Genomic DNA, 22,973 nt, shown 5'->3' with positions numbered 1-22,973 from the left:
GAATTCGTGGCCAACCAAAAATCAATTCCCCGTTGGTTAGATAAGCTTCACCGGGTTTTGTTTAGTTTTTGGCAGATATTTCTCTCTCCTGACTGCACTGGTGAAAGCGTGAGCGTTTATTTAGCAGCAATGGTGGTGATTGCAGTGAATTGTTTATATGCCGAGATAATTTCTTCATTTCTATTCCCACCAAGCAATAAATCGAAAATTAGAAATCTTAGGATGGGAGGAGAGAGAAATGGTTTGGAGAGGATCATGTCTGGAAGTTGGGTAATTTGGGATAAGATTTTGTGGGAGAAAGTCAGGTTTTTCTTTTTTGCCAGGCCAGGAATCATTCTTTTTCGGATTTATCGAGTCTTAAACTCACTCAGCACTCAGGCCAATTAAACTTCCAACATGTTTCTAATAGGATTTAAAAGAACAATTTGTGTATTATTAATTTATCAATTGAGGAACTGAATTATATTAAATGCTTTATGTTCTTATTTATTTCACAGTTCGGGACAGAGTGAGGACAAAGATGGAGCGGAACATTCTGACCGAAGTACAGCATCCGTTCGTCGTGAGATTGCATTACGCCTTTGTAAGTTTTTCCCCTTCTTTGTTACGCAATCGTAACTTTTTAAATAGAATTTTCCATCTGACATGTATGTACATATTTGGGAGAAAGTACTTGCTCAATATTTGCATCTACCTATGTGTATCAAGTTTGTCAATAATTTTGGAAATAAAAAGAGACGAGACAATGGAACTCTGAATGAAAGTAGAATTCTCTATTTGCATTTTTGAATGAGCGATGGATATCTAAATAAGTTTATTAATTTTCATTTTTCGTGAAAATTTAACCCGACTTGAAAGTAATGCAATGACATTGATTTTTATTCCTGTTTATTAATATTTAGCAAACGGAAGGAAAACTCTACCTGATTCTCGATTTCCTCCGTGGAGGCGATCTTTTCACGCGTTTGGCGAAAGAGGTGAGTTCGTTACTTTATTTATATTTTGTTACCCAAATCGGGTTTCCCGTTTGAAAGGATGTAATATTTTTGTGTAAATGGTAATAGGTTTCTTAAAACACGATACTTTTTAAGAATTTTTGTTTTTCTTACTGCGTTATCAGATGAGCGATATTTTAATAAGCAGATGCATATATAAATTTGGGAATTTATCTATTTTGCAAGTTTCATTCAACCTATTTTTTAAAAAAATAGTGAAAGTTACATGCTTATTACATGATTTAGGTCTTTAGGATTTGGAAGTGTCTTTCAATTTTGTATCTTCAATCTCATCCCGTTTTCTAGTCGGGTTCTCTCTCTTTGCATTTTAACTAGTTCGGAAATCCTCTGTTCTATTCTGAACTTGTTGAAAAAGCAATCTACTTGGAGAAAAAAACTTTTACTTTACTTTTCGTCATTGGATTCTCATTAGTAAAATTAATGTTTACAACTTTTCGTGCAAAGAAAGTATAACGATAAACCTATCAGTACAGCTTTGCTTAGCCCGAACCAGGAATGATTAGTAAACCTATGTTTGTCCGTAGTTTTCTATGAAATTATGTGCTACTATTTTGCACTAATTCTTCCATCAATCCTTCGTATTACTAGGCTCCAAATTCTAAAAATATTTACTATGGCTTCCCTTGACTACTTCCTAGTGGAGGTCGTCTCTATAGCCCCCCTGGTTAATTTTTGTTCATATTTAACTTCATGTTATTTCGTGAAAAAGCAGTATGGATCTCTGGTCCAAATTTCAGCTTTCTATGTTAATTTCTGAAAATCGGTGGGGGTCACCCCATAGGGTCCCTCTAGATTAAAATTTTACCAATTTCACTTCATATTCTTCCATTACGGGCCATTAGCAACCTTTGTACCAAATTTGAGCTCTCTATGACGATTTTGAAATTTTGGTGCATAATACCCCACCCACTCCGATGACCCCCACCGGTCAACCACTGGACCAATGTCACCCATCTTCGAACTCGTTTCCTAACTTTGTCCAATATGCATATGGTAAAAATTTCAAGTCAATCGGTCAACTCGTTCGAGAGTTATCGAAAGACAGACGGACAGACAGACAGACAGACAGACAGACGGACATGACAATTACATAAACCCTGGTTCGGGCTAAAAAGCGTCAAGTGCCACAAAGGTTTTTGCAACTGGCACACGCAAAAATAAGTAAGTAACTCTAGTCTCTGATTGCATATTACGTAATCGTAAATACAAAAATAATTACCTTGTCAATTAACGTTTCTTACATAATTGGGCAAAGTTTGTCGAGTTAGTGAACAATTTCTCAAGATTTCTTCTTACATAAGTAAAATCAAATGTCAACTTTCACTGACAAATTTGTGGTTCAATGCGTATTTATAACCAATATTGTCAACCTGACAGACGGCGAGTGATACTTGACAGTTTCTTTGTTCTTGCAAGTTATACAAGTTGGAAGAAGTATTTAAAACGTCAAACAAAATGCGTTACAAACTGATGAAGCATGGCCATCATGCCAATTACTTTGACAAAGTTGTGCACATGTTGATTCTCTGGGGAAAGGAAGGTTTAAAAATAAATGGGAAACTTTTTTTCAAAATTTGAAAGCTCAAAGTCCCACTTTCTTCTACTAAAAGACAGAATTTAGACAAATCCCACTTTCTCCCATTTCATGCTACACTAACCCTTTTTATCTTTCCTTCATGCCGGTCTCTCTATTGTCAACAAGGCAGGAAAAGATTGCACATACATACTTGTGCAACTCAATATTTGCCACTTTCCGGGCAAATTGATGATAACGGGTTGCATTTGTTTGAGTAAAATTGTCTCGTACGGGTGTACATATGCACTTATGTACATATACGTTTTACTCTGCTCGTTGTACTTTCACCCTGTACGTACGTACTTATACGATGTAACTTGATGATAACGATTCGACTCTCTCCCTCTCAAGTGGTATCTTTACCCACAAACAGTGGTCGCGGAAGCCGACATCAGGGGACATCTGGGGACATTAACATTGTAGGATAGGGGAGGGACGGGTTTATATAACATGGGCAGATGATACGGACATGCAGTAACCGTGGGGACATTGTCCCTCTGCCCCCTGCACGCTTCCGCGGCCACTGCGGCCACAAGGTCACCTCCAACTTCACTTTACCAACAGGACGGTGACGCCTTGTCTCGTTAATTTATCTACGAAATTCAGACAGCATACGTACTCGAGGATGTCAGCAGCGATGTCGATAATTATTACGAATTTAATTTCACACCTAGAAATGTTATTCGCATCGTCATATTTATTTTGGGCATTACATAAATTCGTGAGATGAGTTAGTTAGTTAGTTAGTTTGGGTATCATGGTGTCTTAATTCAAGGAAAGTTGTTATTAATTCCGAGTTTAATTTACTTTCCAATTTGGACAAGTTGATGAGTTTCTTGACTTTGGGAGGATCGGCCTAAGATTGGGATTGGAATTCGATTCAATTAAATGGATTCGCTCCCTTCTGCTGCCAGCCCGTGTCATACGCAGGAGAAAGATGACATGTTTCCGGCTATGACTGCTGGATGTACCGGGATGATTTCACCTTCACCTTGTACATGCACTATGTTTGCGTCAGGGAAGGATTGAATTCTCCGAGGGTTTGACGCAATGAGGACAGGAATTCGAATGACAGACCAGGGTTTGAAGGAAATATGGGAAACTGAAAAATTGGGGGTTATACAATTTTGTTTCAAATTTCTGTTGAAGAGTGGGAGAAAGTCGGTGAAATTTCGCCATTCTTGAAATTTTTGCATTTGTTTTGGTGAATTGTGCAACATTTTTTAAAAATTAAAACACTTTGGCTTGCAAATTGGCTATTTACTTAATTAATTTCCGTACATTAGAAAGTACGCATTTTGAAAGAAATACTTGTGTATGCATTTTTCTAATAGAATTTTAGCATTTTATAAAAATTAGTTAATTGAACCCCTCAAAATTACTTTTCCCAAAAAATAACCTTGTAAACATATCCTTCGAAACCCTGCCTTGAAAACTGTTGTTTGGTGAGTATGATAGGATTCGGATATTTGCACAAGCGGAGACTACCACTTGATCGAGCCTGGTTTCCTCTCCTCCATCCATCGAGGATTATTTGATTTCCCGACCTAACCAGATTTTTGATACGGGTTGATAAAAGTCAAGGGGAAGCGAGTGTCAAAATACAAAATGGAGGGAAAAGCATCCATCGAGTTAAATCCTGTCAGAGTTTTCTTGAATTTTCGATGAAATATTTACTAAGTGACTGACAACCGGGTCGAATTACGTACAAATAATCTTTCTGAGTGCAGAAAAGAATGAATATTTCACGCCGGGATGAAATTAATCTGAATCGTGAATAATTTCACTTTCTTTCTGCAGTGAAGCTCATATTTCGCACCCCTTGACCAGTAAATAGAAAAGAGCTTTCCCCAGTTCAAGGCTGACAGGCTGCTGCGGGGAGAGTTTAATTTTTGTGACTTTCCCTCCACGCGCAAATAGAATTAGGCGAGATGAATAGAAAAGTTGGACCTTCATCATCTGACTGAGTGTAGAATTACCACCACCACCGGTTTTAGAGTATTCTCTCTGAAAACTAAAACCAAATTAAATATTTGCTCGTTCATTGTCAATGTCAACTTGAAGAGGAGAGAGTGAAGCATCCACTCATAATTATTCATCTCTTTCCGTATCTTCTATATCCTCACAGCAAAATAAAGTGGACAAACTGCGTAGGGTTTCCGTGAAATGGGTGAAAGTGGGATTTCATGGATTTTGTTTTGGTGAAGAATTGATTTTCTTTGGAGAAAGTGGGCGAAATAGCGTCACGACAGGGTCGACGTAAATATTTGTAGAGGGACCTTTGGGGGGCAAATGATCTTATATTAGGTGTTTACAAAATGTTGACTTATAAGTGTACCGACCACTTATAAGTCGTTTCCACTTTTAAGTGACACTGCGCGAGCATGCGCAGTAACTGGTATTTCACTTATAAGTGATCGGAAAATAAGTCTCCTGGATTGACTTTTTTCTGGAATAAGACACTTATTTCGCTTGTTTTGAGCATCAGCTGCCGTTGAAATTTCAATCACTCAAATTTGCTGCAGGGCACTTGCTGCTCAATAAATTATTTTTCAATCGAGTTTTAATCCGTATTCAAGTTATTTCAAATGGTGCATAATTGAAATTGGTTTAATTACGATAGTGCAGTGAAATATTTAAAATCGGGAGTTCAAATGAGAGTGAAGATTAAATTTTCAATCATTCCACTTCATAAATACCATCTAATTTATATATTAGGCAAGAATTCAAAGGTTGTACCTATTGTTGAAGTTTTAGGTCTTTTTAAAGCTACTATGTTTGTTTTTGCAATGATTTTGACGTTTAATGCAATTCGGTCGCCTGAATTGCATACAACATAAAATTTAAACAAAAAGTGGAGCATTCAAATAGAACCCACTTATAATTGATTTATAGAAATGACTTATAATTTGTGGGAAAACCAAAATAAGTCGATTGTAAACCCCTATTGTATTTAATACGATTTATTTTGGCTAACACATTTTGCGTCCTCAAGCTCTTACATTTTTTAATTATTCAAAACCAGCCTTCCAACTTATTTCTTACGATATTAATTTTATTTTTTCTAGTGAGCTTTATTACAAATATTAGTTGCCAAAAATCTTCAAAATCACGTAATATGACACACGTTTTGTAACAAAAATACGCAAGTAGGAAGATAAAATTCCTCCATAAATAAAATTTCGAATTTTAGCCCCATCTTTTTACAAAATTTTCTAAAGACGTGAAACTAATTTTGCAACCCTGGTCTCAATACATATTTTGCTATCTTATGTTCCATAATTTCACTAAAACCACACCATACCACGCTCCGCTCCTCCGTTCCGTCATGGTCATGTTCGCACGAGATAGTAGACAAGCTCAAATCCCATCTCACGAACACGAGGCAAGGACTCATCCCATATAATTAATCATGTTCACATGTGACGGAGAAAGCAAGTGGTTGGTTATTGGGTCCCATTTCATCTCATCCTCTCAGTTCATCGGGACAAATAACCTTGCCAAATTTTGCGGTGCATCCCGAGATTGCCGTGCATGCCACAGGATGAAAGATAATAAGTATCCGAGTGAAAGTGAATAATGAATGATGTCGAAATGAAAATGATGACGAGTTTGCGGCTTGTCTCTTGCAGATAATGTTCACCGAGGAGGATGTCAAATTCTACTTGGCAGAGCTCGCCCTCGCGCTAGACCATCTCCACTCCATCGGCATCATCTACCGTGACCTCAAACCGGAAAAGTAAGTGAAAAACGAAATTATTATTTTGATTTGTAACCCCGTCTCGCCTCGTCTCGTGGTTTGGTTTGGTTTAGTTTGGCTTCTTTCGTTACGTTACGCAACTTTTCCGTGGTGCTGGTTGGTGTCCCGCTGTGGTATTAATTATCTACTTTTTGCGGTGGGGAAAGCATACTCTTCGTGCGGTTGATGATTTATGTAATACGTGTTGTTGGTTAATAAGTAATGGTGGGAAATGTATGGCTGAATCGGGAACGAGACAGTGTTTCGACGGAGGATGAAACCGCAAGAATGAAAATTACCTAAATGTTTTTGTTGGGACAAAATTAGTCTGGGAGAAGATTACATGGCGTCCCAATCAGACAATGAAATCATCTCTGGGACCCAGAGTCTGGGTATATTACTCCCCACATTTCGCCCGATTTATGCACCAGCACTAAAAAACTGCTGGAAAGAAACACTGGTTTTTGGATTTTGCTTCGTTTTGTGGAATAAATCACGAGTCAATTTCAGTTAAAACGATAAAGCCAACCAGACGCGGAGTCATCGTCGTGTTAAAAGGGAAGCCATTAATTATACGAGTACACACCCCGACCCGACCAACTTCATTACTTCCAAGGCCTGATAAACTCTCTTATGGAACGAATTTAGAAAGATATTTGTTGTTTCGTAATAACATTCAAAATTTAGCCGGGTTTCCTTCTTCCTTCCAAAATTCAATTAGTGCACACGATCCCTTTCACTTAATGACGAGCTATTTACGAACGAACCTCGTATTGACTTGACTTCAATCAAAAATACAAAGTCGTCCAACCTCACATCAAACCTTGCTCATTTGAACGGATGAAATATCCCATTTATTTTGAAAGCTTGACAAAAAAGAACATTTCATTTCACTCTCCACTTAATTTCGAGGGGGGGATGCACTTCAGAGAGAAATCTGATTTTGAACGCATCGCTTGTCGGATAATTTGTGGTAAAAGCTTCTCTCGCAAGGCAAACATTGGATTGTTCGAGCGTGTCGAATTTCGTTCCCTCTTTTTTTAAGAATCGATACATATAATGATATATGTTTTACGTGTGTATTTACGTACACGAAGGGCACCACGAGTTTCTCTCATGTCCACAATTTCATTTTTTTTCGCAATATACTTTCGCAAATTCGTTTGATGTGAAAGTTTGCAAATCCAATTTTTCCAGTCATCTCATTACCAAATTCTGGAAACTGCACGGACTAATATGTGATCAATATATTTGTAAATTTTCTAGATTTTTATACAAAAAAGATGCTGTATCATGCTAAAAATAAATTGAATTTGGTAATAATCGATCAGATATCCATCCTTTCATGGAATCCAAACAATCTCTTGGAAATCAGCACAATAGTAGAGAGCACGCATCCGCATATTCCATTTCATGAATAAATAAACAAAGTTTTCAACTGCGGAAAATCATGTGATGCTGACTTGTTGGTCGTATCAACTTCCTTCCTTCCTGAAAGTTGAGTACACATCCTCAAGCATCAATCCAAACGAAAGGATCACGTCTTCTTATTGTCATGTTTAAGACAACGGTCCTTTCTTTTATTCAGGAATTGATCCACTTCAAAATGAATGAATGAAAGCAGGGTTTCGGGTAGTGCATAAGAGCTGAATTGCACGGGGAAAACGGGAATAAATGCTTTTTCCAGGAAGAAGAACTACTCCGTGGGAAATGGAGAAAGTTCACTTTTTGTCGTTTTTTGTTTGTTTAACAGAGTGAGAAAAACGAAACTCTATCAGAATCAGAATCAGAATACTATAAAAATGTTCAATTATTTTCAAAAACTGAAAACACAGGAAAATTGGAACAAGCGCATTTCTTCACGAACAACTACTCGGTGGGAGATGAAGAAAGTGCACTTTTTCCCGTTTTTTTGTTCAACAAAATGAGAAAAGCGAAACTCTATTTGTAATCAGGATCAGAATACAATAAAAATGTTCAATTATTTTCAAAAACTGAAAACACAGGAAAATTGGAACAAGCGCATTTCTTCACGAACAACCACTCTGCTGGAGATGGAGAAAGTTCACTTTTTCACATTTTTCTTTCAACAAAGTGAGGAAAACGAAACCCTGTCTGTATTTGAAATCCGAATCAGAATGCTGTTCCATTATTCTCAAGCAACTGGCTAAATTGTGCACAATATTTACTCTCGAGTAGATAGTACTAGAGAGCAAGAGATGATATAAATTTATGCAAAAACTCGAAATTCCATCCTCTCACATACAACTGTACGAGTACATACTTTCTCCACGTCCACGGTCACGACTTTAAAGTTGAGTCTGTGAGTTGTTAAAATGTCTCTGTAGGGATTCATCCTCTGGAAAGTTTGCAACATCAATAACAACGACCACCACCAGCTACACAGCCAAATGCCAAGCACGCATATATAACAACAAAGGAATTCATGAAACGAACGTACATATCTTCAAATTTTGCCAGCAAAATTGCAATAAACGGGCCGTATAATTAATGCGATAAAGTATGCGTTACTCTGACTTTATTACATTTCATCTACTTTGAAATAATATATTTATTTCTGCAATGCGGGCATTATATTAATGTTAATGTCAGTTTGTTTTCAACTTCTTGTTCTTCATGGCGGAAATAGTTTCCAGAGTCGGTTATTAGATATTATTTACTATTATTCAAAGCCTTTTGTATAGGTATGCAAAATATGGGAATATTTATCTTTTGAAGTTTCCCAAAATGCTGTTACTTTGAGTTGCATGATGAAACTCTTGTGATCTTTCACAATTGTGGTTTGACAGGGAAAGATTTATCCTCGGGTTGAAACTCGAGCGCGCAGGCAGGCATAGTTGTTATCCTTTGAACTGGAAGGAAATGGATGGATATAGTCGATTCAGAGCAATTTACGTCAGGATGAGTTCCGTTGTCGAATCAAAATACGACGGGGCAGAAAAGCATGACCGAAAATAATGCGGAGTTCAAGGTGACTACTTGAAGTTGAAGAGTGTGTGGATGTGGAGGGCGATGATATTTATGGCATTTTGCGCAATTTAGGAGCCTAAAATAGGAAATTTGTGTTGTTAAGATTATTTTGAAATTAATGGAAGATTGGACGTAGCTTGAAAATACTACTGAAATCGAATAAGTATATTTTGAAAATGAATGAATTTTTATGAGACAAAGTTGTTTTCAAATTTCTGATGCTGTTCAATAGTGTATAAAAATGTAAATGTATTGTAATATACATACATATTTATCTTGACCAAAAAGATTTTCCCAAAAATTTCAGATTAGAATTTTTATTTTATTTAAGCATTTATTAATTTTAAATTTAACTTATTTTATAGTTTGCAAAATGTTAACTTTTTCCATCCAAATTTAATTTTCTTATATGAAAAACTATTCTCGATGAAATCATCAAAAATAGTTATTCATTTCTAAAATACGATTTGTTAACAATAATCACAAAAATAACATATATGGAGTTTTAGTATTACAAAATATTTTACTCATAAAAATTACAAGCATAAATATTAAGTACATAGTTTTAAATACTTTTAAATTTAGTTTTCAAAATTGCTAATTTGCACATCACTAGCTATTCAACACGCCAAAAAAGTCTACTCCTATATTACTGCAAAAACCGTGCAAAATGTGTACTAAATTTGTCACACGCTTAATGATCCTACCCACATTTTAGATTCTCCCCACTCATGCCAACTCTTGCGGAAAACTTTTCAAAACTGTCACCCTTAATTTCCAACTCGTTTAATTACCCGAGCCATTCAGGAAAAGATGGTCGAGGCTTAAGTTGAAGGAGACGTACGTAAAATATTACGGGGCTAATTAAAGGACAATAAAACATATTCCTTGAAGTGGAGTTTATTACTAGGAAATAAAACCGAGTAAGTATTTCGGTGCATGGAGAAAGTTATGGTTTTGTGTCGGTTGAGCCCTGCAGTAATCCATCCGACCCAGAAATGTCATCTTTTATCTAAATCCCTCCGTTTACTTAATTGTCCTTTCCCAGCAGTAGGAACAACAAATCCGTTCACTGTTCTTCTCTCGTATAATTAGTTAATGTTCACTTTCTAGGAAATGAGAAGTAATCGTTACTCGTGTCCTGTTTCTTGTTGTGATATGGATATTAATTCAATTGATGTGTTGGAAGGGTTAGTGAAGTATTTCTAATGCGTCATCATCGTCAGTGTTTCGTCAAATTAGGCTCGATAAGCGCAATATGATCCAAGGTGGATAAAATCATGCTGCGACGTTATTTTGCCACTTTCTCGCAGTTAATTTGGGTTATAAATATGAAACATTTTGCTTATTCCTTGCATCTTTTCGTGATTTCATGGAAGTTGGTAGAGAAATTATCACTACTTTTATAATCATGTACACTATATAAGTTGGTAACGATCTGCTACCAAAGGGTAATATTAATTTCGCGACAATAACGCAAGAGAGAGGTTCGAGAAAATTTCACAAATTGATGTCAAATAGTTACCAAAGCGGTAGAGCCTGATGCTAGGAAATTGTCACCCATACTCGGTGACAATTTTGTAACCAACTTCATTTATTACACTGATTTTGGAACTCTCATTCTGCATTTTCTAATAAAATTATTACGTTCTTTCACAGCATCCTCCTGGACTCGGACGGACATATATCTCTCACCGATTTCGGCTTGAGCAAGCAACCCCTCGACGACGAGAAGGCGTACTCCTTCTGCGGCACGGTGGAATACATGGTACGTACAATATTAATGGCGAAAAATGCGATTTAGATCTATGTAATGTTACACAATGTCTTTTATTGCGTTATTTACAGGCCCCCGAAGTGGTCAACCGTAAAGGTCACTCGTACCAAGCAGACTGGTGGTCGTTTGGGGTGCTCATGGTGAGTTTTTCGAGACCACAGCTAAAAAAGGACTATTTTTGGCCTGTTTTTGTTGTTTTTCTTTTCTTGTCGGATTAATAATGGAGGCAACACTCCCTTAACAAGATTAATATCTCGTTACGTAATAAAGAACGTCCGGGAATGAATGGGAATGGTCTGAAAATGTGGTCATAAAATCACAATGAGTTATCGGAATTTTAAACTTTTTGCATATGTATAATACCAAATACGTACCTACATAATTTAATTAATAGCTAAGGCCGCCACACCCCCGTTGGCGACTAGTTCGATTTTCTTGCGAAGATTTTTCATTAAATTTTTTCCCGAAGTTTTTGCCACTTCCGAGGTGATTTTCTTCCATCGTCCTTTGAATTTTCGAAAGGTGTCAGGCACATCTTGAAGCCGGGAGTATACTGACTTAGAACGTGCCCAGAATTTTTCGATTGGGCGGAGTTGGGGTACATTAGGTGGGTTGATATCTTTTGGTACGAAATCAATATTTTTCTTTCTGAGGTACTCGGTCACTTTCTTTGCATAGTGACAAGTGGCGAGGTCAGGCCAAAACAAAACTTTATCATTTTTGTGAAACCTATTAATAAATGCTTCCAATCCAGCCTTGACGCAATTTTTCAGATAAATATCTTGATTGATATTCCCTTCGAGAACTACCGGGTCTGATACATGTCCGTGACTGGAGATGCATTGCCAAATGCAATATTTCTTTGGAAATTTGTCTTTTTTCGTACTTTTTCTTCATAAGCCACTTCAGAGGGATCCGAGCTATGAAAAAAATGACGCCCTGGAAGATTTGAAGGGTCAACCGGAACATACGTTTCGTCATCCAGGATCACTACTTTTCCACGCATTTTCTTCAACAATTTTTGACAGCAATCCTTGATCCGACTTTCTTGTACGGGCTTGTAATTTGGTGCAGGTTTTTTGGTCCTTGCTTTGATTCCTAATTTATGGACCTTAATTTCCCCCAGGTAGCTTTTGGAAATTTTGACTTTCCTGGCAGCTACAGCTACTGACGTTGATGGCTTGGTTTTGAAAATTTTTTCAATTCTATTTTTCACTCGAGTGGTCGCTAGCTTCGCCGGACGACCAGCTGGCTTCTTGAATTGCACATTTTCGGAATCCTTGACCTTTTTTATGTAGGAATACACATTTGAACTTGGAATTCCTTCCTGCTTAAAAAAGTTCCAGGTCACCTTGGAGTCTCGGTTGGCTGTCGTGTTGTAGAACTCCATCACTCGTTTTGCTAACAGCTCCCTTTCAAACAAGCTTCTTCTACCCTTATCCATTTTTGAAATTTAAGAGTGATATACCAAATTGACCCTAATGAAGTGGGCTTTCAGAAATTTAAATTATTATAGTTCGCGGGTTTATTGATTTGTCAATATACTCGCTAGAGCGCGCATTCCCATTCATTCCCGGACGTTCTTTAATCTACTGCTGGGCCTCAAATTAAATAAAGTTTATCCCTTTTTCACCTGCGTTTTAGTAAGTTCATAGTCTTTCCAGAAACTTGCTAAAACATCATAAATGCTTAATTCAAGCAAAAACTAATTATTTCCCAACCAGCGACACATGCTTTTAGTTGCAAAATCTTTAGAAAAACGGAGGCTTGTTTTTGTCCAAGAAAGTGAAAGCCTTTCATCCCACATGACCTTCTTTTCGTTGAGTTTATGAATTTCTCAAAACTATGAAAAACATGGCGTGATTTAGTGAATCTAAAAGTCTCGCCCGACCGGAAATGAGAAAGTAGCGGAGAAAGTGGAGACACGAAAAGTTAGAGTCAACCAGGATGCGGATGTGACTGCTTCTTAGGAGAAGCTAATATTTACCAAATTCGCAGGTTGGGTGGTCTGTCTGGCTTGGATAATAATATATAATTTAGCAATGCGTAGGTCTCTAACTGCGTCGCTTTGTCTAAACCTGTCCTGCTCGTCTCAGATTAATGTTTCCTGTGTGGGAGAGACCATTACTGAGAGGACATTAAGTTCCCTTATTTACGGACACTTCAACCAGTAGAGTGCCCTGATTTGTGGGGGCGTAGTGCATCAAAAACCACGAAATTGTGGAACTTTTCTACCGCATAAAAAATTTGTTACATATTTCCAGTCTTTTAATAAGTTAACCATCTTGTAAATATTTCCAGTACGAAATGCTAACGGGTTCGCTGCCTTTCCAAGGAGCCAACCGGAAGGAGACGATGGTGCAAATTTTAAAGGCTAAGCTAGGCATGCCACAATTCCTCTCGCCCGAAGCGCAATCCCTCCTACGTGCCCTGTTCAAACGAAATCCAGCCAACCGACTGGGAGCGGGTGAGAAAATAATATAAAACGCACCGATTTATAGGAAAAACAAACTTGCAAACTTTCACTTTATTTGGCAGGAGGCGTTTCTGAAATCAAGTCACACTGCTTCTTTGAGAGGATTGACTGGGAAAAGTTGGTCTTGAAGGAAGTGGTCCCTCCATTCAAGCCGGCCGTTTCGAGAGCCGATGACGCGTTCTATTTCGACTCGGAGTTTACATCAAGAACGCCGAAAGGTAGGGTTTCTTTATTATGCAGGAGAAGTTTTTTTTGCGAGGCTGCACAAATTGCAAGGAATGTGAAACTTTGGGACGAGCCAAATTTTTGCGTGGGTCTGGGCACTTTGTTTTCGCAAACATTAAAGTGCAATTTTCCGACATATTTTTTTCCGACGATAAACAATGCAAAAGTCCCAGATTTCACTTTAAGGAAACTTGATCTTCACTAAATTTACATTCCAAGTTAACACAAATTGTGCAAAACGGTGTCGAGGTGACACGATTTTGCACACACTATCTCCCATCCAGCAACATAAATTGGCCGAAACCCATTTCCTCCCATTCCTTACAAACCAAGTAAACGGTGCTAACCGACTTATCTCCTCCGTAATGAGATGATAGATCGATAAGCAAACCCAAAGCCCGGAAACTAATTATCCCCAATTTAATTATGAAAGATGAAGAAGGACCGACGCGTCGGTTTGATTAGATTATTCGACCTACATAAATTCATCCTCACTTTGATTCACACAGATTCTCCTGGCGTCCCACCATCTGCAAACGCACACGAATTATTCAGAGGTTTCAGCTTCATCGCTTCGTGCCTACTAGACGACAATATGAATGCATCTCCGCTCCCGAATTCCAACGTCATCAATTCGGACGGTCTCCCAGCTTCCAATCCTGTCGCGGATAACAAACCAACGCCGGAAATGTGTCGCCAGACCGGCGTACCAATCCAAATTCCGAGCTGGGACTCGAAGGTTCGCCAACAAGTTGTGTAATTAATTTAATGCGTATGTGTGTAGAAAGAGATCAAATTCATCATGCATCAAAATAATACCTCTGACAACTACACTTTTACAAAAAAATACATAAATAAAATAAATTCAATGGATCATCAAGGCAAGTATCGTCTGAGGTATTCCAACGTAAAAGCCTTGGGGGAACCAATTCGAATTTTATTAGCTTGCGCTAATGTTGCTGTCTAAGATATTCGCATAGCCAACGCAGATTGGCCGTCATTGCAATCAAGTACGTAAATAGGTCAACAAATTTTAGGAATGCTCGTATTTCACCTGGCCGTCTGTCTGTCAAACTAATTCGAAATAGCATCACAATTTGTTGTTGAACGACGGGAATATGCATGTTTCTATAAATTGTAACTGTGTTTAAGCAACAAATACAAATGTTTTGATGTATTCTGCTCTCGCATACTTTTTTCAAGCTAAACAGTAGCTCGCATAATTTGGGAACTTAGTAGGTTTCCATCATTTTGTCCACAAAGAAAGGAAAACTTGTCATATAAAAAACTAAAGTTTACAGTGTTGATAAATATTTCCACACCATTACGTGGGGCACTGTGCGAGTGGATAAAACCCGCTCGCTTGACGACCGAGCGAGCGAGCAGGATATTCCCATCTTGATGCTCACTCATCCACCATAACTCGAGCTGAGCAGACATCACTTTTTAATATGACGTTTTTACTAGTTGCGTAAAGTGAAATTTAAACTTTCATTATAAGTTGAACTTGGAAAATGGACTCGCAACATGAGGGGTTAGGAAGAGGGTCCAAGTTCAGACCAGGAAACGAGGAACAGGTAAGGTTTTTGGACATATGTTTGTTTGTTTGGTCTTTAATCGAGTGTCACCAGTAATCGATTCACACTAAAATCGGTTTATCATATCATGACACTATAGAATATGATTATTGTGTGTATAGATCGTTAAGTTCAATTTGTTATATATTTAGTCAAATGATTCGGACGACGACTTCGAAACCCCACGATATGTGACTCGGGAGAGGGGGGCAGATATTAGTCGTGGAGGGGGGGCAGAAACGAGTCGGGGAAGGGGGGCAGATATGATTCGAGGAAGGGGAGCAGGTCGGGGAAACGGGAAACTGAACCCATCCGAACCGGAGGGACAGAATGAGCAGCTGAGAATGGAAGGACTGCAAGGGGGGTTGGGAGAATTGATGTTCTCGTCGCAGTCGTCGTCACAAAATTCCCCACGACCAAGTACATCCGAGAAGAGGGCGAGATCGGATACCGGCATCAACAAATTTAAGAAAATAGAAGTAAGTGAACCCCGATAAAGAACTTACGAATCTTGATAGACCTATGCTTATATTCACTGTTGATATGCTAAATAATTAGGTATAAAATTTAAAATAATCCACAATGACCCTTATTTTACTATTTTTTGCAGTCTGATCTTCCGTTGCAGTTAAAAGTCGAAGAGGACGGATTACTTTTTTATATTAAAGGAGAAGCACAAGTTGCTGGTAACTAAGAATAAATAAATGAACAAGGATTAGTAATTTAATATGCATCATACTTTATTACCAGGGCACGAAATGTACTGGGCCCCTGTTCGTGACAGGAGCAAGAGGTTGAATGGCCATATCATTATTGGAATGTCAACTACATCGGTGAAGGCTGAAGATCGTGCCCAACTTGTAAGGACGGAAAACCTCGGAGAGTATAAATCTGAGGACGACCTTAATGATCACTGCGCCATAAGGTAAGCACAGAAGTTGTATTGTTGTAAACAGTCAAGACTATAAAGTATTACTTCTCCATAGATATTTTCTACAATCTGGTGAAATGGATTATCTGGCCTCTGATGTCGAGGTTTTGCCGTTAAGGTCGTCCACTGTTGCCAGCGGTACAATTGTTAGAATGGGACTGAGAGGTAAATACTGATCCACAATGATAAACATCAGTATAATCGAAGTTTGAAAATGTTCGGACAATTTACCTATGATACGTTGGTTTACTTTTAGCTGCTTTGGATTCCGTGTGTTCATTGAGTTCAGCGCCTTCCCTTATCAAACTTAAACCTTACGCGGAGGATATAGTGCAGGCATTAAGGACTAACGTGCATCTACAGCCTATACTCCCATCTGTGGACGAATTCAAGAATGCAATCCCTTTCTCTAAATTCCTTGTTGGGACAATTGCAAGGTATCACCTTTACTACAGGGGATCTAAAAGCGAATATTATGTGGGGGATTCCAATAATGGACAGCAACAACCAACCCCTTGGAACATCGATCAGGATTCTTTGTCGGAAGAAGCCAGAGAAGAGTGGATAACCTGGGAACGCACAAATAAGTCTACAGGAAGGTCTACAGTCAAGGATGGTGCAAGCGTGAGACCTACGAAACGTGTCCTTGAAGCTCGTGTCTGGATGAAAAACAGTATCAAGATTGTAAATACTCTGAAAGTTAAGGACAGGTTACTCAAGCAGACGGTGTATCAAGCTTGTCCACAACATGAAATGGACATTAAATACTTCGGCAGAATTCTGAAGGACGTCTTTCCTGACCTGGAAGGGGACCACAATTGGTGCTACATGAATTTGGCTTGGATATCATGAAGTACTTAATACGTCCTAGCAAACCGTCACGAAAGGAGATAACCTTACCAAAAACGGCCAGCTCTTTACTGGTCCAATTTCACGAAAGGAGATAACCTTACCAAAAACGGCCAGCTCTTTACTGGTCCAATTTCACGAAAGGAGATAACCTTACCAAAACCGGCCCAACGGCCCTTATAAGGGCCACCAAATATTCCAAAGAGCAACGTTAGATTTATGTTGTATTTAATTCTCTTTTATTGTGTCTTCCATTTAGCAAAAACTTGGGCAGTCTCAATAAGTCGCAAGTAAACGGACCAAAAAAAAACCCCACCCGGCCGAAGCCGGGTGGGGGTGGTTGTAAAGGCGCAGTCTCAATAAGTCGCAAGTAAACGGACCAAAAAAAACCCTGGGATCGTTGCTGATCACATTGATAAAAATTGAACTGTGATATTATGATTTAGTGTAATAAATTCATCTCTATTTGTTTCTATGAAAATACTGAATAAAATGTCGAACCTAACAAACCCTGGAAATTGGCTATTGTTTTACATATGTATGTCACTACATGTCATAATAATTAGGGTATTATTATATGTACAGAGTGGGCCACTTATCTCACTTATATGGTGATTTTTTTAGCGTACGTTGATCAATTAAAAGTCGTTTTAGAATCTTGTAGAGCCACTGGCCAGTTATATCTCTGATTTTTTTCACTTCAAAATAGTCAAAGATGAAACCAAATACCTCAATTGAACTGGAGGTACCCTTGAAGGGCTTTACGATTTCAAAACTATGCTACTGTAAGAACTTGAATACCTAGACACAAGTTTACTCATACTTGACTTTTAGAATACGACCCGGGGAAGGTACTAGAAGAGAGTTTAAGATGGTGGGGTTCCCCCCCACGCCAGAAATATTCAGATCCGTAAGGAATTGAAAGTCTAATCTTGTTCTGTCGTAGATGGAAAATTGCCCCATTTTTTCGCAACCTTGTAAATTATTAGGGACAAGCAATCTCGAAATTGTACTGTTTGTCAGGGCACATGACATAATCTGACAATGCGTCTTCCCTGTAAATTCAAAATTTCATGACACGCATAATTTTACGAGGTTCATTTTCATGCGTGTCAATTAAAATTCAAAATTTCACAGTCAAGAAATCTTCTCAATTTCGCTTTTGAAATGTTTCTGAGGGTTGAATGAAAGTTACTTTTTCCGACAGTCTCGCCACACAATGTGGGATATGAAATGAATGAATGAATTATTATATTCATGCCATTTTTATGTATGTATGGGAAAGGATTTGTATTTACATTGAGTTCTTTTCTTACTCGGAGAAGGAAGCCAGACAGATTAGTTTTAGTTTTCTCTCTCTGGTTGCGATTTCATATTCTACATATTTCAGACAGGATATGATACCTTGACTGTGGCGTTGGTTTTGATAAACGAGCCTTATTTTTACCCTTTTCCAGGCTATACGGACCAGCAATATTCTAGACGATTACGAAATGAAGGAAGAAATTGCCAAAGGTGCTTATGCAACGTGAGTAAAGTTACATCTTTCCAGAAATTCTGCATGATTACGCATTCAAATCAAAATTATTCTTATTCCCAATATTTCTTTGGGCAGTTGTCGCCGCTGTGTTCATAAGAGCTCTAGGGTCGAACATGCAGTCAAGGTACGTACATAATAATACCTAAACTAAATTTGCAACAATTTTTGCAAAAGTTTGTCTGAAAAAGTGTACGCATATCTACTTCTGCTACTGCAAGTCTGCATCCGTCTGTCTGGTTGCGGACTTTTTAGTCCCAAAAGTATGAATATGTACTTACCACGGAAGGCATATTCCAATTTGAATAAATAAATGATGCCTCGTGGTGGTTTGGTTTTGCGGCGGCTGTGTTCATTATATTTTAAGCTCTGACTGAACTACTTTCTCCTCATTCTGAATATTCCATTCTGTTGCATACAGATCGTCTCAAAAGGGTCACGCGAATGGCATGATGAAGTCGATATTCTCCTCCGTCATAGTCAGCATCCCCATATCGTCACGTTGTACAGCGTAAGTGAAGAAGGAAAATTTAATCAAATTCCTCCCCGAGATTGTGTATATTGATTTCACATTTCTCTCTCTCTCTCGAATCCGCGTATGAATAGGTGTACGAAGATGCCACCAAAGTATATCTGGTCACTGAATTATTACGAGGGGGTGAACTCCTCGATAAAATTTTGGCGCACAAAAGACTCTCGGAACGTGAAGCGGCCGACGTGATGGCAGTTTTAGTCGACACGGTGGCATACTTGCATCGACATGGCGTAATGATTCTCATAAATATAATAGTATTTTAATATTTATTAAATTGTGGGTTTGTACTTTTTTCTCAAGGTCGTGCACAGGGACCTCCAACCCGCAAACATTGTGTATGCCGACGTGGCCCAAAAACCTGACGGGATTCGCGTGTGCGATTTTGGTTTTGCGAAACAACTCCGCGCAGAGAACGGTTTGTTGATGACGCCATGCTACACGGCAAACTTTGTTGCGCCTGAAGTCCTCCGGAAGCAGGGGTACGATGCGGCGTGTGATATTTGGTCTCTGGGTGTCATTCTGTACACAATGTTGTCAGGGTATGAATCGATATGCAGATAACTTGTTGAAAATAGTTTTAATATGACATATTTTTTTTCTTGTAGGAAAACGCCCTTCGCCACAGGAGCGAATGATCCCCCAGCCATGATCCTGTCTCGCATTGGTAACGGTGAGATAGACATCACGTCTGCAAATTGGAATCATGTTTCGGACCCGGCGAAAAATATAGTTCGTAAAATGTTGGACGTCGACCCGGCGAAGCGTCCCTTTGCGAAAGATATTGCTCACTGCCTCTGGCTTAAGAATCGTGGTACTCTGCCATCCCAAGCGTTACCGATCGAGTATCCCTCGTCACTCAAGGTACATATGCATATTTTACAAAAATTTCAAAAAAGATACATAATAATTCTCGTTTTTTAAATTTTAGAGTGCCATCCAAGCCACGTACTCTGCGCTGTCGCAAAGTCCGAAGGCCCCCCCGTTGGGCCCCATCGTTCAATCCGAGTTGGCCAGACGGCGTCAACGCTCAAGACCTCATTCTCACTCTTCCTCGGAAATGTAATCCTGTAAACGATAGTCAAACAACTATATAAATAAAAAATATGTAAATCAATAACACGTCGATGACTCGTCAATTTCCACAAATGTTGTCACGTACATATGAGTATTTCGTGGGGAGTATTTTACAGATGGAGTGCAAATTTTTGTGTCTGTCTCATTGTCATTCCTATTATTATTGTCCCTCTCATGTCACTAATTAAGTTTAGATAATATTATGTAGTTATAGTCATTTTATCAATTCAATTTCTCACTTTTAACAACTAAACTATATCCAGAAACTTCAACTATAATGTACACTTAAGTACTTACCATTATTCATGAAATGAAACAATCTAGATATTAGTCTTTGTTATCTGGGACCTTGATATCTTATCTTAAATAAGTACTTGCCAATTTTTAGTTCAGGCTTTAATTGACTGCCGTTTATAATTAGGATGTCTTATTCCTCTTTTTTGTAGCCGTTACACTTTTTAATAAAGTAATGTGTGTAGGTAGTCTAAATTACAGATTGGCTGTAAATGAGTAGCTGTTATCTATGTGCATACTAATTCTTCATGATGTCAAGTCAATCAATCAATTATGTACTTAAGATAAGATTGATTACTCTCAATAATTAAGGAACCAACATTCCCGAAAACATTTTATGAAATATCTAATAGTGCGAAGAAGGAAACGAATGTATTGTGATGATGGTAAAAGAAATGAATGGTGGATATATGTCTGACTTACATAAGTACTTGTGCAATTATTTTATGTACGATTTTGAGAAAACTTTAATTTTTTTAAGTTCTTTTAAATAGGAATAAAAATCCCGTGATATTTTTGTGGCACAAATATCGTACTATATTTTAAATTAAATTATAAATATGTAAACACAATCCCCAAATATACCTATGTATTTACCTCTTTCACTCGTGTGAGATGCCAATTAGTTAATTATGTAGCATGATGGCAATTTGCATGATTCATTACATAATATGTAATTTCAGTAAGATGTATAACTATTCCAGAAAAGAAAAATTCCTTAGCGAAATTAATTCAATCTTCGTTTCAGCAATTAAATTCATTAAAGGACACTAATTCTCCTTATTAATAACTTAATTAGCAAGTAAGTTCTAGGTAATTAAGTGTAAACTAACTGGGGAAATAGAATATTTAGTGGTATTTAGATAGTCATTACTTATCTGCAATTGCATACTACTCTAAATATTATGGACAGAATTTATTGCAAAGAGACGCATTTTTTTTATTTTGTTTTCGTATTTTGTAATTTTTTTAGATTGTATAATATGCATATTTGCTTTACGCTGCAAATTAATTACATCCGTTAAATTCTAAATCTCACAATGAGATCAAGTTGGGCATGCGTTAAATTATTTAAATTTTAAATGTTGCAGCAAAGCATTGTCAATTTTTATCTGAACGCACGTGTATCACTTGGAGCTGTACTAAAAATGCGTAATATTAGCAGAGAGCATAGATCAATACCGTAAAAATGCAAAATAAATTCGCGAATTGGCTCATCTTTAAGCTGGATAAATAAGCGTGCATAAGTTTAAAGCCGTCGCCACATTTCTTCAAAATCTTCTTCCTCCAGAACGACAGGGTCGCTTTGAGAAGCTTCCTCCTGTTCGGTGCCATTAGTGCTGGCGTTCGCGGGGGCGACAGCTCGACTAGGCCCAGCGACGGGTTCATCGACTAATTCCACCGCTTCCTTCTCCACAATAACTTCAGCAAGGGGGACAATCACCTCATCTTTAGCATTACAGCAAGGAAAGCAAGAAGTGCAGCAGCATTGCCCAGTTTTATCGTCATCAAAATCATCTGTCAGACTCTGCTTAATTTTTATGCCATATCGAATGGGAAACCACTCCAAAAAATTCCCCACCGTCCAATATGGAAATTTTGACTTTGCAATTGCTCGAGCTGATTTTGGTCGAACTAATTTTCGTGATTTTGACTCACTTTGGGCAGTGCTTGGTCGTTCGGGGGAGGATGAAGTTGGTTGCTCTGTGATAACTTCAATGCCATTCTCATTTTCGTGATCAACGTCACTTTCTTCCAGTTCTGGTTGCTTTGATTTTACAAAGTCTTCCATGTAATCCTTGACAATTTGTGGCATTTTCGGATAGTTGGTTAGTTGGCCTACTCGAACAGCGTCAGGCATGGCGATACCCATCGGGAGTGTCATTGCTGTCATGTACAACTCGGCCATTTTGGAATGACTCTCTTCTGGCCGTGAACACCAACAACATTTCGCCACGTAGGAAACAAGGCCAGTGATGACAAAGACATAAATCACGGAGAAAATTAGTCTTCCAAGGTCCAAGAGTCCCAGGCCACTCGTTAATCCCCAATTGCCCCCATGCAATCCTTAATGGTGAAAGATGTGGATACATTTTTATGAGAGAAAGCAAGAAGTGAAAGCAGAAACAGTTTTTATTTTTTTTTACTTACCAAGTTGCTCAAACCAGTCGAAGCGATGTTTTGAAGTGACTACAAGAACAGAGGCAGCTTCCATGTACGTGATGACAATTGATGTTGGGGTGTCGTCGTCACTGTCAAAGTCATAAAATTAGAATTGGACTTTGTAGTGGAACAAAAATCAGGTCATAAGTTTTTACCCTTTAAGAAAGTCTTGAACCAGCTCAGGAACCTCATTTTCTGGGTATGGAACTAGTG

General features: G+C 38.2%; 2 protein-coding genes across 6 annotated transcripts in view; both read left to right on the top strand.

Moving 5' to 3' along the window:
* LOC110853631 (ribosomal protein S6 kinase 2 beta) overlaps positions 1-21,540 on the top strand; it is a 48,685-nt gene extending 27,145 nt beyond the window's left edge. For all 3 annotated transcript variants that reach the window (XM_022101925.2, XM_022101927.2, XM_022101926.2), the window contains exons 7-21: positions 498-583; positions 903-977; positions 6,225-6,331; positions 10,982-11,090; positions 11,171-11,239; positions 13,401-13,566; positions 13,638-13,793; positions 14,310-14,539; positions 18,615-18,685; positions 18,773-18,821; positions 19,116-19,205; positions 19,301-19,459; positions 19,530-19,768; positions 19,835-20,090; positions 20,158-21,540. In XM_022101925.2, the coding sequence (XP_021957617.1) occupies positions 498-583; positions 903-977; positions 6,225-6,331; positions 10,982-11,090; positions 11,171-11,239; positions 13,401-13,566; positions 13,638-13,793; positions 14,310-14,539; positions 18,615-18,685; positions 18,773-18,821; positions 19,116-19,205; positions 19,301-19,459; positions 19,530-19,768; positions 19,835-20,090; positions 20,158-20,292 (1,997 nt within the window). In that variant the 3' untranslated portion in view covers positions 20,293-21,540. The remainder of the gene's footprint in view (positions 1-497; positions 584-902; positions 978-6,224; positions 6,332-10,981; positions 11,091-11,170; positions 11,240-13,400; positions 13,567-13,637; positions 13,794-14,309; positions 14,540-18,614; positions 18,686-18,772; positions 18,822-19,115; positions 19,206-19,300; positions 19,460-19,529; positions 19,769-19,834; positions 20,091-20,157) is intronic.
* Positions 15,723-18,279, top strand: LOC118436448. Of its 3 annotated transcripts, none has more exons than XM_035854575.1 (4): positions 15,723-16,063; positions 16,128-16,302; positions 16,364-16,473; positions 16,565-18,279. In XM_035854575.1, exons 2-4 carry the CDS (start codon positions 16,136-16,138, stop codon positions 17,158-17,160), a joined length of 873 nt encoding a protein of 290 aa, XP_035710468.1. In that variant the 5' UTR covers positions 15,723-16,063; positions 16,128-16,135; the 3' UTR covers positions 17,161-18,279. The 3 variants fall into 3 exon arrangements, with proteins under 3 accessions (XP_035710468.1, XP_035710466.1, XP_035710467.1); XM_035854574.1 differs by having other exon boundaries at positions 15,785-15,856; positions 15,988-16,302; XM_035854573.1 differs by having other exon boundaries at positions 15,723-16,302.
* Positions 21,541-22,973: the final 1,433 nt, after the last annotated feature.

This window comes from Folsomia candida, unplaced genomic scaffold (genome assembly GCF_002217175.1).
Source record: "Folsomia candida strain VU population unplaced genomic scaffold, ASM221717v1 Fcan01_Sc008, whole genome shotgun sequence".
Classification (NCBI taxonomy): Eukaryota; Metazoa; Arthropoda; class Collembola; order Entomobryomorpha; family Isotomidae; genus Folsomia; species Folsomia candida.
This window is presented reverse-complemented; position numbering and strand designations above follow the sequence as displayed.